At 49.7% G+C, this 15044-nt stretch overlaps 1 protein-coding gene across 1 annotated transcript in view; it reads right to left on the bottom strand.

Moving 5' to 3' along the window:
- Positions 1-4977: 4977 nt before the first annotated feature.
- Positions 4978-15044, bottom strand: part of EXOSC10 (exosome component 10) — a 31493-nt gene continuing 21426 nt past the window's right edge. The window contains exons 17-25 of the mRNA XM_033228396.1: positions 14723-14829; positions 11840-11935; positions 11545-11616; positions 9995-10079; positions 8804-8877; positions 7955-8126; positions 6702-6763; positions 6065-6141; positions 4978-5109 (exon numbers count right to left, since the gene is read on the bottom strand). Coding sequence (XP_033084287.1) covers positions 5079-5109; positions 6065-6141; positions 6702-6763; positions 7955-8126; positions 8804-8877; positions 9995-10079; positions 11545-11616; positions 11840-11935; positions 14723-14829 — 776 coding nt within the window. The 3' untranslated portion in view covers positions 4978-5078. The remainder of the gene's footprint in view (positions 5110-6064; positions 6142-6701; positions 6764-7954; positions 8127-8803; positions 8878-9994; positions 10080-11544; positions 11617-11839; positions 11936-14722; positions 14830-15044) is intronic.

Below are 15044 nucleotides of genomic sequence, written 5' to 3'. Positions count from 1 at the left end.
GTCTACAGAAAAAAACCAGGATTGGCCATGTGTGGTGGCTCACGCTTGTAATCCCAGCAGTTCAGGAGGCCGAAGGGGGCGGATCGCCTGAGGTCAGGAGTTCAAGACCAGCCTGGCCAACGTGGTGAAATTCCATCTCTACTAAAAATACAAAAATTAGCTGCCATGGTGGCACGCACCTGTAGTCCCAACCACTCGGGAGGCTGAGGCATGAGAATTGCTTGAACCCGGGAGGTGGAGGTTTCAGTGAGCCACAGTCGCACCACTGCACTCCAGCCTAGGTGACAGAGCAAGACCCTGTCAACAACAACAACAACAAAAAACAACAAAAAAACCAACACCAAAAATCAAAACAAAAAACAAAACAAAAAAACCAGGATTGAGAAAATCAGGCTTTAGCATGAAATGTTTCTCCCTAAATTCAGACCAATGTACCTCAAAAATCCAGTTATAAAGCTTAAGTGTCTAGTGGGTTAACTATCCCACCCAAGCTCCTAAAAAGTGTCGTTATAAAAGGAAAAAGGGGAGAAAGGGTAGAGGAGAGAAAGGTGGGCCAATGGCTGCTGTTCAAGGAAATGGTTTAAATGGGGCTGCCACGTGGTTGTGTGTCTGTCACAAGAGGCTTGTTAGGCAGTTAGCACTTGAGTCATTTTTCTAGCCTTCCATTCAGCCAGGCAGACAGCTGTGGTTGAGTGGGAACAATTTTGGCCATTATGTGGTGTGGCTTGGTTGAAAATGCTTATGGCAAGCTGCCTAAGGCACCGCAAACAGCAGCATACCTCCTTGAGCATACAGCCTTCCTGCTCATAAATTCTCTCTACCTCCAACCCCGCCAGCCCTGCCAGATCCCTTTCCCTTCTTCTTGGAGCACAGGCCCAGCCATGGCCTCCACTACTCCGTCACTGTACAGTTTCTGACCCACACACACCCCTTTATGTGCTCCCCATCCTCCTTCGTCCTGTCCCAGATGCCCCCAAGTGACCTGACATTGAGCTCCAGCTGTTCTTTGAACGCCCGAAGACCATCATCTCCACCCCATGGCTCAAGAGTTCTGGATTTTGGGGTTGATGGATCAGTAAACTTGCGCAAACAGCATCTAGGGACTGACACTGAGTTGTGAACTTTTTATTTGGCAAGATTGACCATTTGAAAAGATCTTAAACTCCTGTCTAAGGTTCCTGTCTTTTAAAAAACAAACAGAAGGCTGGGCGCCATGGCTCAGGCCTGTAATCCCAGCACTTTGGGAGGCCAAGGTGGGTGGATTATCTGAGGTCAGGAGTTCAGGACCAGCCTGGCTAACATGGTGAAACCCCATCTCTACTAAAAATACAAAAATTAGCCAGGCGTGGTGGTGGGCGCCTATAATCCCAGCTACTCGGGAGGCTGAGGCAGGAGAATTTCTTGAACCCAGGAGGTGGAGGTTGCAGTGAGCCAAGTTCGTGCCATTGCACTCCAGCCTGAACAACTGGAGAGGGAGACTGCCTCAAAAAACAAACAAACAAACAAACAGAAAAATATTGTTACAAAGACAAAACCAATATGGAAAACTTCCAAAGAAAGGGTGCAGCATTAGTTCAACTCTCTGGGAGACTGTTTTCATTCACCTCTAACCAGTGGTAAGACCACTGCACCCGCTCAGCCAGGCTCAGGCCTGTGGCTTCAGCTAACAGTGGTTCTCAAACTTCAGCAGGCAGAAGAATCAGCAGGAGAGCCGGGTGAGCACGGCGGCCCCGGCAGCCTCCAGGCTATGGGTGGCACTGGATTCTTTCTGACAAGCCTCCATCTGGGCTGTCAGAAACCTCCGCTTTGAGCAGCGCTGCCACAGAGCTCTCTGGAAGTCCCTTGCTCCTCAGGGTCCAGTCCGAACACCCCTTTCACGAGGCCTCTCAGGCCATCCTCGGTAGAAAATAATTTCTCATTTTGGCCGGGTGCGGTGGCTCACACCTTGCAATCCCAGCACTTTGGAAGGCTGAGGCGGGCGGATCACTTGAGGTCAGGAGTTCGAGACCAGTCTGGCCAATATGGTAAAACCCCATCTCTACTAATTAGCTGGGTGTGGTGGTGGGCGCCTGTAATCCCAGCTACTTAGGAGGCTGAGGCAGGAGAATTGCTTGAACCCAAGAGGCAGAGGTTGCAGTAAGCTGAGATTGCGCCACTATGCTCCAGCCTGGGTGACAAGAGTGAGACTCTGTCTCAAAAAAAAAAAAAATTTCCACCTGTGAGGCCGGGTGCAGTGGCTCATGCCTGTAATCCCAGCACTTTGGGAGGCTGAGGTGAATGGATCACCTGAGGTCAGGAGTTCGAGATCAGCCTGACCAACATGGTGAAACCTCGTCTCTCCTTAAAAATACAAAATTAGCCGGGGGTGATGGTGGGCGCCTGTAATCCCAACTCCTTGGGAGGCTGAGGCAGGACAACTGCTTGAATCCAGGAGGCGGAGGCTGCAGTGAGCCAAGATTGTGCCACGCCATTGCACTCCAGCCTGGGCAACAACAGCGAAACTCCGTCTCAGGAAAAAAAAAAAAAAAAAATTCCACCTGTCAATTTTTTATAGCAGAGGCTGCCATTTTTGGGCAGTGACTGTTCTTTGTCCTTCGATGTCTGTTCTTCCCAAATTCTATAATAGAACCCTGGGCTTTTAGCTGGACACATGGATGACTGAAATAATGACATTTCCTAATATTCCTTGCTGTGGTCATGTGACTAAGTTCTGACCAACGGGAAGTTGAAATGGGCAGTGTCCTATTCAGAGATTGGGTGCTCTTCTTTCCTCCTTCCAGCAGACGGGAATGAGAAAGTAATGGGTGGAGCAAGGGCAGCCACCCTGCATCATGAGGCGGCAGCCTTGCATTTGAGCTGAGGGTGGTAAAACAATAGGAGTCTGTGTCTGATGATCATGAGCATCACACTAGCTCTGGACCAACTATATTTACAAAAGAGGAGGAAACTCATCTCTCTTGTTAAAAGTCACTCAAATCATCTCTCTTGTTAAAAGTTTGGCTTTTCTGTCATTTTCAACCAATCTAGTCCTAGCTAATACAATCTCCAGCCTATCTTAGGACAGGGCTGTTCTCTGCTGTCCTGCTTGAATGGGAGCTCTCTGACGGCAGTGATGTGTGATTTAGTTTGGTACACCCCAAAGGGTATCATATACAGTTGGCGGTCTCAATACTTTGTGGGATGAATTTCAAAGAAAAAACGTTCCTAGGTTAAGTATTTGTAAAAACCAAAGTAATGGCATTCTGTGCTTATTAGCCCATCTCAGGATTAAAATAAAATGAAATTCTAAAGAAATGATCAGAGATTGGGTCACAAATTTATAGAAAAGTTCAGTGCTGCATTATTAAGAATAGTACCAAAAATGAAAACCTAAATGTTTAACAGTGGGGGTTGGCAAAACTAAATTTTAGATTGAGAAAAGTGTCACAATATAAACTTTGAAGGTGAAAAATGATAGAAACCTAAACCCAAGATATATTAAAAAAATATATCTATATACATATAGCAAAAGCTTACAAGGAAATACAGCAAAATGTTAAAGATTATCTCAGTTCAGCGTGGTGGCTCATGCCTGAAATCCCAACACTGGGAGGACAAGACGGGAGGATCGCTTGAGGCCAAGAGTTCAAGACCAGCCTGGGCAACACAGCAAGACCCCGTCTCTATAAAACATAAGAAAAATTACCCAGGTGTGGTAGCATGTGCCTGTAGTCTTAGCTATGTGGGAGGCTGAGGCGGCAAGATCACTTGTGCCTGGGAGGTCAAGGCTGCAGTGAGCCAAGATCACACCACTGCACTCCAGACTAGGCAACAGAGTGAGACCCTGTCTCAAAAAAAGAAGAAGAAGGAAAAAAAAAGAGCATCTTTGTGTGGTAGGACTACAGATGCTTAAAATTTTCTCTTTGTATTTTTCTTTTGTTTTTGAGGGAGTATTGTTCTACTGCCCAGGCTGGAATGCAGTGGTGTGATCTCAGCTCACCGCAACCTCCGCCTCCTAGGTTCAGGCGATTCTTCTGCCTCAGCCTCCCAAGTAGCTGAGATTACAGGTGCTCACCATGCCTGGCTAATTTCTGTATTTTCAGTAGAGATGGGGTTTCACCATGTTGGCCAGGCTGGTCATGAACTCCTGACCTCAGGTGATCCGCCTGCCTCAGCCTCCCACAGTGTGGGATGACAGGCATGAGCCACCACGTCTGACCTTGCATTTTACTATATTTCCCACATTTCCTGCAATGAACATGTTATTACTTCTATAATCAGAAAACAAACAAACAAACAAACAGTTGATTTAAAAAAAAAAAGCAAAGAACAGAGTAGAGAACAGGTCCTCAGGAGCTGCGGCTAGCTCTAGGGCACCTTACCACTTCCTTTCCCGATGGCATTTTTTAACCAGGTGGCTCCATTCACGTTATCTGAAGGCTCGGGAAGGAAGTGAAACTGCCCAGAGAACCCTCTCCAAGGGGAGCGATGAGCATCACAGCTTGTGCTTCGCAGGTGCTGCCACTTCTGAGTCCCAGCAGTTTGTCTCATATTCCTCCTCGGGAGTGGCTCTGGATTTTTCTTTTTATTTTTTTTTTGAGACGGAGTCTCGCTTTGTTGCCCAGGCTGGAGTGCAGTGGCGAGATCTCGGCTCTCATGCCATTCTCCTGCCTCAGCCTCCGGAGTAGCTGGGACTACAGGCGCCCGCCACCACGCCCAGCTAGTGTTTTGTATTTTTAGTAGAAAGGGGGTTTCACTGTGTTGGCCAGGATGGTCTCAATCTCCTGACCTCGTGATCCGCCTGCCTCGGCCTCCCAAAGTGCTGGGATTACAGGCGTGAACCACCATGCCCAGCCAGCTCTGGATTTTTCTGGAAGTCACCATAACCCCTGGAGCACACTCACCTGCCCACAGACAGCTGAAGATGGTTGCCTGAACAGGATGGCAACCTGCCCAGAGCTGTGGCGGCAACAAAATAAAAGTCAGGAATCAGCTTTCTTCCAGGAAGAATATTTTTTAATGGTTTAAAAATACGTCTGTACAAAAGCAGCACTGGCATTTGGTGCTTCTGGTCCACGGGTGCCGCGTGGCTTCCAGGACTATCTCTGTGGCCAGTTGTACCTGAAGCCTCTGCAGAGACAGTATAAAAACAACAGTTATTTCTTCTGGGTTGGCTGGATGTTCTCAGATGGTTTACAAAATGGTGCAAACCTTAATCATGCAGAACAGAGGGAGAATGGTTTGTTCAGGGGCTCCCGAGAACTCGGCGGCCCACCAGAGTTGGCCGAACTGAGCAGCATCTCGAGAAGGCAGACCTGTTCTTCCTACCCCCGGGCAAGTCCCCTGACCTCAGGGTCAGCTTGATTATTAGGATTTTATGTTTTTAACAAAAACATTTCGCCAGGTGCAGTAGCTCACACCCGTAATCCAAGTACTCTGGGAGGCCGAGTTGGGAGGATCAACTGAGGCCAGGAGTTTGAGACCAGCCTGGCCAACATGGCAAAACCCCATCTCTACTAAAAATACAAAAACATTAGCCGGGCATGGTGGCAGGCACCTGTAATCCCAGCTACTCGGGAGGTTGAGGTGAGAGACTTGCTTGAACCCAGGAGACGGAGGTTGCAATAAGCTGAGATTGTGCCACTGCACTCCAGCCTGGGTGACAGAATGAGACTGTCACAAACCAAAACAAAACCAAGTCAAACCACTCTTCAACAACAAGGATAACCCACACGTGCTTACTTTTTCCTCATTCCTAATAGGCTGGCCCAGGAAAATTTTGTAACTATTCACACCTATTTTCCCTGAGGTGACCCCAGGAAACACAGTAACTGGAAAGCCAGGAACAAGGGGCATCTGAGTCCTGGGGTGCAGTGCCTGGCTCTGTGATGTGTGGCACAGAGAAATCACCTCCCGCCCTTGTTTTCCGAGTGGCGAGAGGGACGTGGCTGTGGGAGGTTCTCTGAGGCATCCTGGTCGAAGACCCCCGGGCACTCGCTCCCCAGCGGCTCCCCACTGACTGCAGCATGCAGGGCAGGTGCTTTTTCCCTGGGCTCCCTGGGCTACACTGCCATCCACCGCGTACCTGTCTGACTTTCCCGTCGGAAAGGACATGCTTTTGTTTCCCACTGACTGTTTAATTTTTTTGGCTGCAATGCATTTCTGGAAAGAAAAGAAACCGTTTAAGCTGGGTAGGCACCTTGATCACAAGATACACAGAAACACACACCTGAGCTCAGAGGGCCAAAGATTCTAGCAGCACAGGTGTGACTTTAGATTCCCTGCGAGAGGACGTTTCTGGGTCTCTGAAGGCAGAGCTGCTAGGATGCGCTGCAAGAGGAACAGGAGGGCCCCAAAGCAGCCCTGTCCCCGTGCCTGTGGAACCTGCAGCCACGCTGTTTCCCTGGCACCAGCACCAACACCCACGTGGGGCGAATGCAGGCTTGTGCTGGCCCCAAAGGGGGTGCTTTTGGCCTGCAGCTGTGGTTCCCATGGTAGCAAACACAGAATAACACCCTTTAAAACCACACGCCAGCTTTTACAGCCTCGTTTTATGAGTTGCCGGGGTAGCTGACGAGTATTGTCCGCGCTTGGGAAGAAATGAGGTGAGGAAAAAGATATGCAAAGGAATGGACTCCTGGATGGGCCTGTCTTCTCAGCAGAGGAGGAGGTCAAAAACAGGCGCCACAGGTGTGCTAATATCCTCCAGGAACAGTTCTTACCTTGCCAGAAGGGGTCTGTTTGTTTGGATCAAACTGAGAAGCAGCTTTGGATTTGCTGTTTCCTGAAAGGTAAGAGATGAGAGAGACCTGTGGTCAGGTCAATGAGTTACCAGGCATCACAGGCTCACAGCGAGGCCGGGACCACGACACTCAGGCAAGCCTTGGCTGTCAGAGCACAACCCCCGTCACGATGAGGGGCTGCAGCTCATGGCTCACGTAAATGAATACATGGTGATCCTGGTCCCTGTGGGCAGTCTGAAGACCAGGCCTGTTTCTCTCGGCTCTAGTCCCAGGGACGTTAGGGGCAGGTGGCTACAGCAGTGGCCCCTGCACATAAGGAAATCCATTCTGATCTCTGTGCTGGGTGATGCCGTCAGGAACTCGGGCTCTGAGGCGACACTCCTGTATAAAGGGCCACTGTGTGGAATGGCCTCTGCTTTCTCTTCCAAAGGAGCATGCTGCGCCGAAGGCTGCTGGAGTCGGGAATGCCATCTGTAGCCCCTTCGAAGCAGACGGACTCTCACGGCCCCAGCACCCATAGGGGTTCATGTCATAGGTTTTGAGATTTTTCAACAAACACAATCCTCAGAGTGTGTGTGTGTGTGTGTGTGTGAAAGAGAGAGAGAGGGTTTATGGGCACAAGTTACAGTGAGGAAGGATGGAGCCCTGGTCACAAAGGAAGTGACAGGTGGATCTTGCTAACCCACCATGGAGACCACCAAGAGAGTGAGCTCCCATGGAGAAGGTGGAAATGAGGCTGCAGGCCACTGTCCACATCACCACGGCCTCTCTGGACCACTCCAACCATTTCTTTTTTTTTTTTTTTTTTTTTTTTTGAGACGGAGTCTCGCTCTGTCGCCCAGGCTGGAGTGCAGTGGCCGGATCTCAGCTCACTGCAAGCTCCGCCTCCCAGGTTCACGCCATTCTCCTGCCTCAGCCTCCCGAGTAGTAGCTGGGACTACAGGCGCCCGCCACCTCGCCCGGCTAGTTTTTTGTACTTTTTAGTAGAGACGGGGTTTCACCGTGTTAGCCAGGATGGTCTCGATCTCCTGACCTTGTGATCCGCCCGCCTCGGCCTCCCAAAGTGCTGGGATTACAGGCTTGAGCCACCGCGCCCGGCCCACTCCAACCATTTCTGGCGAGCGCCATGCCTTGCGCAGGGCTCACTTGGCTCCTATGTTGCAGTCTCTTTATGGATCCTCCCCTCTCAACACACACAGATGCCTCCCTATGGGGCCCCAGTACTTCCTCACCAGCAAAAGCCTTGAAGTCTGACTGGCTGTAGTCGTAAGGTGTAAACTCTTTTTCTGGCAGCTCCAGGTCCTTCGGCTTCTTGGAAATTTTGAGTCGTTTCTTCTCTTGTTTCTGTTCTGTGGTCCTTGGGTCACTTGTTGCTCGCTCTCTCTTCTTTGCAGCATTTTCTAGCTGTAGATCACGAACAGATGTAGGGGAGGAAAAGGGAGGCACGTGGGAGAGGGAACCCCCCGCCAGCCTCAGTGGTAGCTGGGACCCAGCTGCCTAAGTGGTAAGAAGAACTGTCAGTGGTGGGAAGAGGAGCTGTGGCTGGAACTTCGGACCAACACTCAGGGTCAGCTGAAACCAGTTCCTCACTGGACAATGACATGAGGTCATTTAAGAAAGGCAAGCAGGCCAGGTGCAGTGGCTCATGCCTATAATTCCAGTGCTTTGGGCGGCCAAGGTGGGAGGACTGCTTTAGGCAGTCTGAGACCAGCCTGGGCAACATAGCAAGACCCTTATCTGTACAAAAAATTGAAAAAAAATGTAGCCGGGCATGGTAGTGCGTGCTTGTAGTCCTAGCTACTTGGGAGGCTGAGGTGGGAGGACTGCTTGAGCCCAGGAGTACAAGGCTGCTATGAGCTATAATTGCACCACTGTACTCCAGCCTGGGCATCAGGGTAAGAGTAAGACCATGTCACTATTTTTTTTTTAAAAAAAAAGGAAATTTAAAAAAAGGTGAACTGGAAAGAAGTCAGGACTTAATATAAAGCATAGGGCAAGCCCCCTAAGATACCCAAGGAAGATCCTGACCACAAGGAGGGGCATCGTTTGTCAAAGGAAAAAGGAGAAAGGCTGGCACGTACCGCGACCTGCTGTCGGACGGAGACGGCCTGTTCTGCTGCAGCTTTGCACGCCTCCTTTGCCTGTTCCCGGGCAGCTGCAAGGAAGAGAACTGTCTCTGGAGTTGCTGAATCCAGCAACCACCCTCCTCCATCTCCATCCTCCTCCGACTTGGCCTAGCCACAGGGGTTGTCACAGCTGATCCCTCCTCCCTCGCAGCTCCCTGGTCCCGCATCTCTGCAGGACAGGCTGCCTCAGGGCTCAGGCTGTGCACCTTCACCTACACTTGAGCTGATCCTCCCCGGCCCTGGCTGCTCCTGTCCTGTGAACCCAAATGCTCAGTGGCCTGTGGACCTGAGGGCGTTTAACAGGATCATCACCATCACCATCGTGGACAAGCTGGCTCAAACCAGCTACTTTGGCTGCCAGCAACTCCAGCTTTCCAGCTGCTCAGGACAAAATCTTCATCCAAGACTTCCTCCTTTCTCTCCCATGCCACATCCACCTCATCCTCAAATGCTGTCAGCTTTGCTATGGGACAGATCCAGGCTCTGATAGCTTCTCGCCACCTCTTCTGCTCCCACGCTGGTCTCAAGGCCACTGTTCCCTCTCGCCTGGGCCACTGTCATGTCTCCTCTCCCTTCCCGGGTTCCCACCCTGTCACCTATCATCTGCTCTTGACACAGCAGCCAGAGGGCCACATGTCAGTCACTTGCCACCCTGTGTCTGCTCAGCACCCTCCTGGCTTCTGAACTCAGAGTAAAAGGCAGCATCATCCCGTGGGCCCCTGCCGGCTCCTTCCCCATTTCCTGCTCTTCTCTACCCGCTCTGCTCATGCAGGCCCACTTGCTGCTGCTGAGCATGCCTAGTGAACTACCCCCAGGGCCTCTGGGCTCGCTGTGCTGTGGCTCCAGAACTCTTCTCTAGGTCACTGCAGGTCTTGTCAATGTCACATTCATTAGACTGCCTTCTCCAACCACCGTCGAGACAGCTATAGCACCCCCCAGCACTCCCCACCCATCTCTCTGCACAGCACCTGCTGCATCTGCCAGGATAGACACTGATTGGCCACCATCCCTCAGCGGAAGGGAAGCCCCACAGAGCAGGCGCTGTGCCTACTTCATTCACAGCTGTATCCAGCACTTGGCTGAAACAGCTGACGTGCAACAGCCGTCCTTTAACAGCCGACTGAGCTATAAGGAAGTGAGTGCTACCTGTTTGCTCAGCTGCCTTCTTCTTGACAGTTTCTTTAGAGTCTTTTTGTACTTGTACCTGGGCCAGCTTCCAACGGTTGCTGATCTATAATGAAAGCAAATATAACAAAAACACCCTCCAAAGTCAGCCACCCAAGTCTGTCTTACTTTTCATGAGGTGACGTAGGGCAGGTTAACCTAAGAAGTACACACATTCTAAGTCATAAATTTCAAATCTAAGGGCATGAAAAACACATTTCATGCTGCCTTCGTTGCTAAAATCCCTATTAAGGGGGACAAAGTGCTACTGTCCTCCAGGCACTGGGCCATCCGTCATCTCGTTCAGTCTCTCTGTAACCCTGGGACAAAGGTACTGTCATCACCCTCTCTTTAGAGATGAGCAAACAGGCTCGGGGAGACTAAGTAACTTGTCCAAGGGACACGGTCAGCGAATGACCGAGGCAGACTCAAGGCCGGGCTTCCGCAAGTCTGCCGCGTTCCCTTATGACACCCCACTGACCTATGGCGTTACAACACATGGAGGTGACACTGGGCACAACACACGGGACGTGCAGTTGTTCAATGTGCCACAACCCATTAGAGGAAAAGAGGAGAGAAGGCAGAAGCCCCACCTGATTCCCCATTTCTAAAAATAGCAAGCTAACTCAGGGCCAGGGCCAGGGGACCTGTCGGTTTTGCCTAACACAAGAGTTCTGCTGCCACACAGAGGGAGCCAGTCGCCCATGTCATCAGAACAGAGGCTTCCTGCAGGGAGGAAGGAGGCTGCGAACAAAAGTTCACGTGCTGGCTCCCGGAAACATCTCAAGGGGGTCTAGGGGAGGTGGGTTCTCATCTCATGCTGGTAAAAACAAGCCAGATAAGTAAGAGAGAGTGTTTTAAAATTAAAGCTGTCACCTTTAAGATCCTTAAAGTAACAGACATCTGTAAAAATGCATCAAGCTGTATACTTAATATTTGTGTACTTTACTACATATAGATTAAACCTCAATTAAAAAAACCGCAAGTGAAAATTTGTTTCTTACAAGGTTTCCAAGTGCTTTTAAGAATCTCATTGAAGTTCTGGACCCTTTTCCTAGAAACAACGCTAGAAAATAAAGGGCTTTTGCATTCATTGTCAGGGGATTCACAGATGAGATGGACTTGTCTACAACAGAAACCTGGTCTGAATAATTAGGAAATCCCCTTTTCTTAGAAAGTCTCTTTTAGGGCCAGGCTCAGTGGCTCACGCCTGTAGTCCCAGCACTCTGGGAGGCCGAGGCGGGTGGATCACCTGAGGTCAGGAGTTCGAGACCAGCCTGGTCAACATGGTGACACCCCATCTCTACAAAAATTAGCTGGGCATGATGGCAGGTGCCTGTAATCCCAGCTACTCGGGAGGCTGAGGCAGAAGAATTGCTTGAACCTGGGAGGTGGAGGTTACAGTGAGCCGAGATCGTGCCACTGCACTCCAGCCTGGGTGACAAAATGAAACTCCATCTCAAAAAACAAAAAAACAAAACAACAACAACAACAAAAAAGTCTCTTTTAGAACAGGTGACAAGTCCACTTACTTCATAGATTTTTGTTGATGGATCGAACTTCGCTGCCTGAGAGACGGCATGGTGTCCTAGTGAGGGCAGAAACTGGAGGAAGGAAACAGCTGTGTGAAACATTGCCGGGAACGGAATCTAGACCCACAGCCCAGAGGCGCTCAGATGGGGGGTTGCTGGTGCCATGCGTCTTTGCCTGGACACCAGGGCAGCTGGCACACTGGCTTCGGAGGCTTCCTTCCCAGGTAAAAGCATGTACAGCTGTAGGCATCTCTATATATCCTGTCAGCCCTGAGTACACAAAACTACTACTCACCATCCTAAATGGATTTTCAAAGGACTCCATGATGTTCTGGGCTTTTTTCTGTGCAATTGTCAATGGACCCTTTTTATTGTCTTCAGCACTAGGTTCCTGCAGGGACAGACAAAAAAATGATCACTAATAACCATGATCATCTGTGACATCAAGACGCCAGCAAGACAGCAACAGTTAATAGTGATTTTTTTTTTTTTTTTTGAGACAGAGTCTCGCTGTATTGCCCAGGCTAGAGTGCAGTGGTGTGATCTCTGCTCATGCCCGGCTAATTTTTGTTATTTTTAGCAGAGACCAGGTTTCACCATATTGGCCAGGCTAGTCTTGAACTCCTGACCTGAAGTGATCCACCCGTCTTGGCCTCCCAAAGTGCTGGGATTACAGGTGTGAACCACCGCACGCACCCAGCCAGTTAACAGTGATATTAATACCAATGGCTAAGGCTAATTTTTCATACACTCTCCTATGTATAAGGCGTTGTGTCTGCAACAGCACCCAGTAGCATTTCAATATGAATGTGCTGGATCAGTGAATTCTCACCATGTCCTCATAGCCTATGTGGTGGTATTACTCTCACCACCTTACAGAGGAGGAAACTGAGGCCTACAGAGGTTTGACAGTCTTTCAGAGGCTTGCAGTGAATACGAGCAGACCAAGGATTTAAACCCAGCATGGTCTGGCTCTAGAATATGAGGTCTTAATTGATGCCTGAAATTTATTTTATGTATGTATTTTTTTGAGATAGAGTCTTGCTCTGTTGCCCAGGTTGGAGTGCAGTGGTGTGATCTCTGCTCACTGCAACCTCTGCCTCCCCGGTTCAAGCGATTCTCCTGCCTCAGCCTCCCGAGTAGCTGGGATTACAAGCATGTGCCACAACCCCTGGCTAATTTTTGTATTTTTTAGTAGAGACAGGGTTTCACCATGTTGGCCAGGCTGGTCTCAAACTCCTGACCTCAGGTGATCTGCCTGCCTTGCCCTCCAAAAGTGCTGGGAGCCACCGCACCATGCCTGAAATTTAATATTACATAACTTTACAGGGAATCTTTGAAATTATGCAACAAAATGCTGCTTCCAACTGGGTTCATAAATATTCATGTGCTATTCTTTTGCTTCATTTGTAATTATGCCCCTTTGCAACACAGAGTGTGGAGAGACCACAGCCTCCTTTACCCCAAACAGCACTTCCATATCAAAGGAGCCCAGAGTTCATGCTAACACGTTTAGCTGATAAATCACCTTCATGAATCAAATTAGCTCTGAGGTCAACTAAAGCGCCTCACATTTTCTCATTAATTGCTAAAGCAAGGCCCAATCGAGATTTATGAGATTAAGTTAAAAATGAAAGTCAAGCCTGGGCCACATGGTGAAACCCCATCTCCACAAAACATACAAAAATTGGCTGGGCATGGTGGCACATGCCTGTAGTCCCAGCTACTCGGGAGAAGGCTGGGGCAGAAGGATTGCTTGAGCCCAGGAGGCAGAGGTTGCAGTGAGCCAAGATGGTGCCACTGTACTCCCATCTGGGTGACAGAGTGAGATCCTGTCTCAAAAAAAAAAAAAAAAAAAAAAAAAAAAAAAAAAAAAAAAAAGCTGGGTGTGGTGGCTCATGTCTGTAATCCCAGCATTTTGGGAGGCTTAGGCAGGTGGATCACCTGAGGTCAGGTGTTCGAGACCAGCCTGACCAACACAGTGAAACCCCCGTCTCTATTAAAAATATAAAATATTAGCTGAGTGTGGTGGCGGGTACCTGCAATCCCAGCTACTAGGGAGGCTGAGGCAGGAGAACCGCTTGAACCTGGGAGGTGGAGGTTGCAGTGAGCCGAGATGGTGCCATTGCACTCCAGCCTGGGCAACAAGAGTGAAACTCCATCTCAAAAAAACAAACAAGGCCGGGTGCGGTGGCTCAAGCCTGTAATCCCAGCACTTTGGGAGGCCGAGACGGGCGGATCACGAGGTCAGGAGATCGAGACCATCCTGGCTAATACGGTGAAACCCCGTCTCTACTAAAAAATACAAAAAAAAAAAAAAAAAACTAGCCGGGCGAGGTGGCGGGTGCCTGTAGTCCCAGCTACTCGGGAGGCTGAGGCAGGAGAATGGCGTAAACCCGGGAGGCGGAGCTTGCAGTGAGCTGAGATCCGGCCACTGCACTCCAGCCCGGGCGACAGAGCGAGACTCCGTCTCAAAACAAACAAACAAACAAACAAAAAACAAACAAACAAAAAAAGTGAAATAGCTGGGTGCAGTGACTCATGCCTGTAATCCCAGCTACTCGGGAGGCTGAGGTAGGAGGAACATTTGAGCCTCAAAGGGAAAGGCTGCAGTGAGCCATGATTGTGCCACTGCATTCCAGACTGGGTGACAGAACAAGATTGTATCGAAAAAAAAAAAAAAAGGATTTCAAAAGCATTCCTCTTCTTCACCGAAAGCACACATATGTGATGCTGGGGTCAGGCAGGAAGCTACGGGCAGTGCACGTTCTACAGTTCGTCGGACAGCACACCTACGCCACCCAAGATGGGCATCCAGGTGAATCGTTTTTCCCCAGCCAGCGCTGCAGCTTGTCAACAAAGTCCTGCTTGTATGTTCTCTGAGCGCAAGCCCTCCTCCCACTAGGTGCTGTTCAACAACAGGACGTCAGCCTTTCCTTGAAGACTTCTTCACACACAGAGCTCAGAGAATCCTCCATCCATGTCCCCAGACCACCTCCTCCAGAGTGGTCAGTGTCACCTTGCTCATCGGTCTCTGTGCCTCTCCCAGCACTGCTGGGTTTTGCTCTTAGCATTAGTCTTCGAGTGTAAGCAACACTCCAGGCAGACAACTTGCTGGATAAACCCAGTAAATCCCAGGGGGTCCTCATCACCTCAGGGAAGTTTCCGTGCTACTCACATTAAATAACGTGATGACAGCTGTGGCAATCAGGCATGTGGTATCCAGCAAGTTATCTTCTTTTTCATCAGGGAAGAGGCTCGCCTGCTTCTGAACTGGCACAGATCCTAGAGGAGCAGTAGATAATAAGGTCAAAGCCTACAGAATTTTATTTTGTTTGTTTATTTTTTCTTTTTGAGATGGAGTTTTGCTGTAGTCCCCTAGGCTGGAGTGCAATGGCACAATCTCGGCTCACTGCAACCTCCGACCCTTGGTTCAAGTGATTCTCCTGCCTCTGACACCTAAGTAGCTGGGATTACAGGCGCCCACCACCACGTCCAGC

The sequence above is a fragment of the Trachypithecus francoisi genome, unplaced genomic scaffold, assembly GCF_009764315.1.
Source record: "Trachypithecus francoisi isolate TF-2019V2 unplaced genomic scaffold, Tfra_2.0 Lachesis_group12, whole genome shotgun sequence".
Taxonomy (NCBI): Eukaryota; Metazoa; Chordata; class Mammalia; order Primates; family Cercopithecidae; genus Trachypithecus; species Trachypithecus francoisi.
The sequence above is the reverse complement of the archived record's forward strand: the minus strand, read 5'-3'. Positions and strand labels throughout refer to the sequence as shown.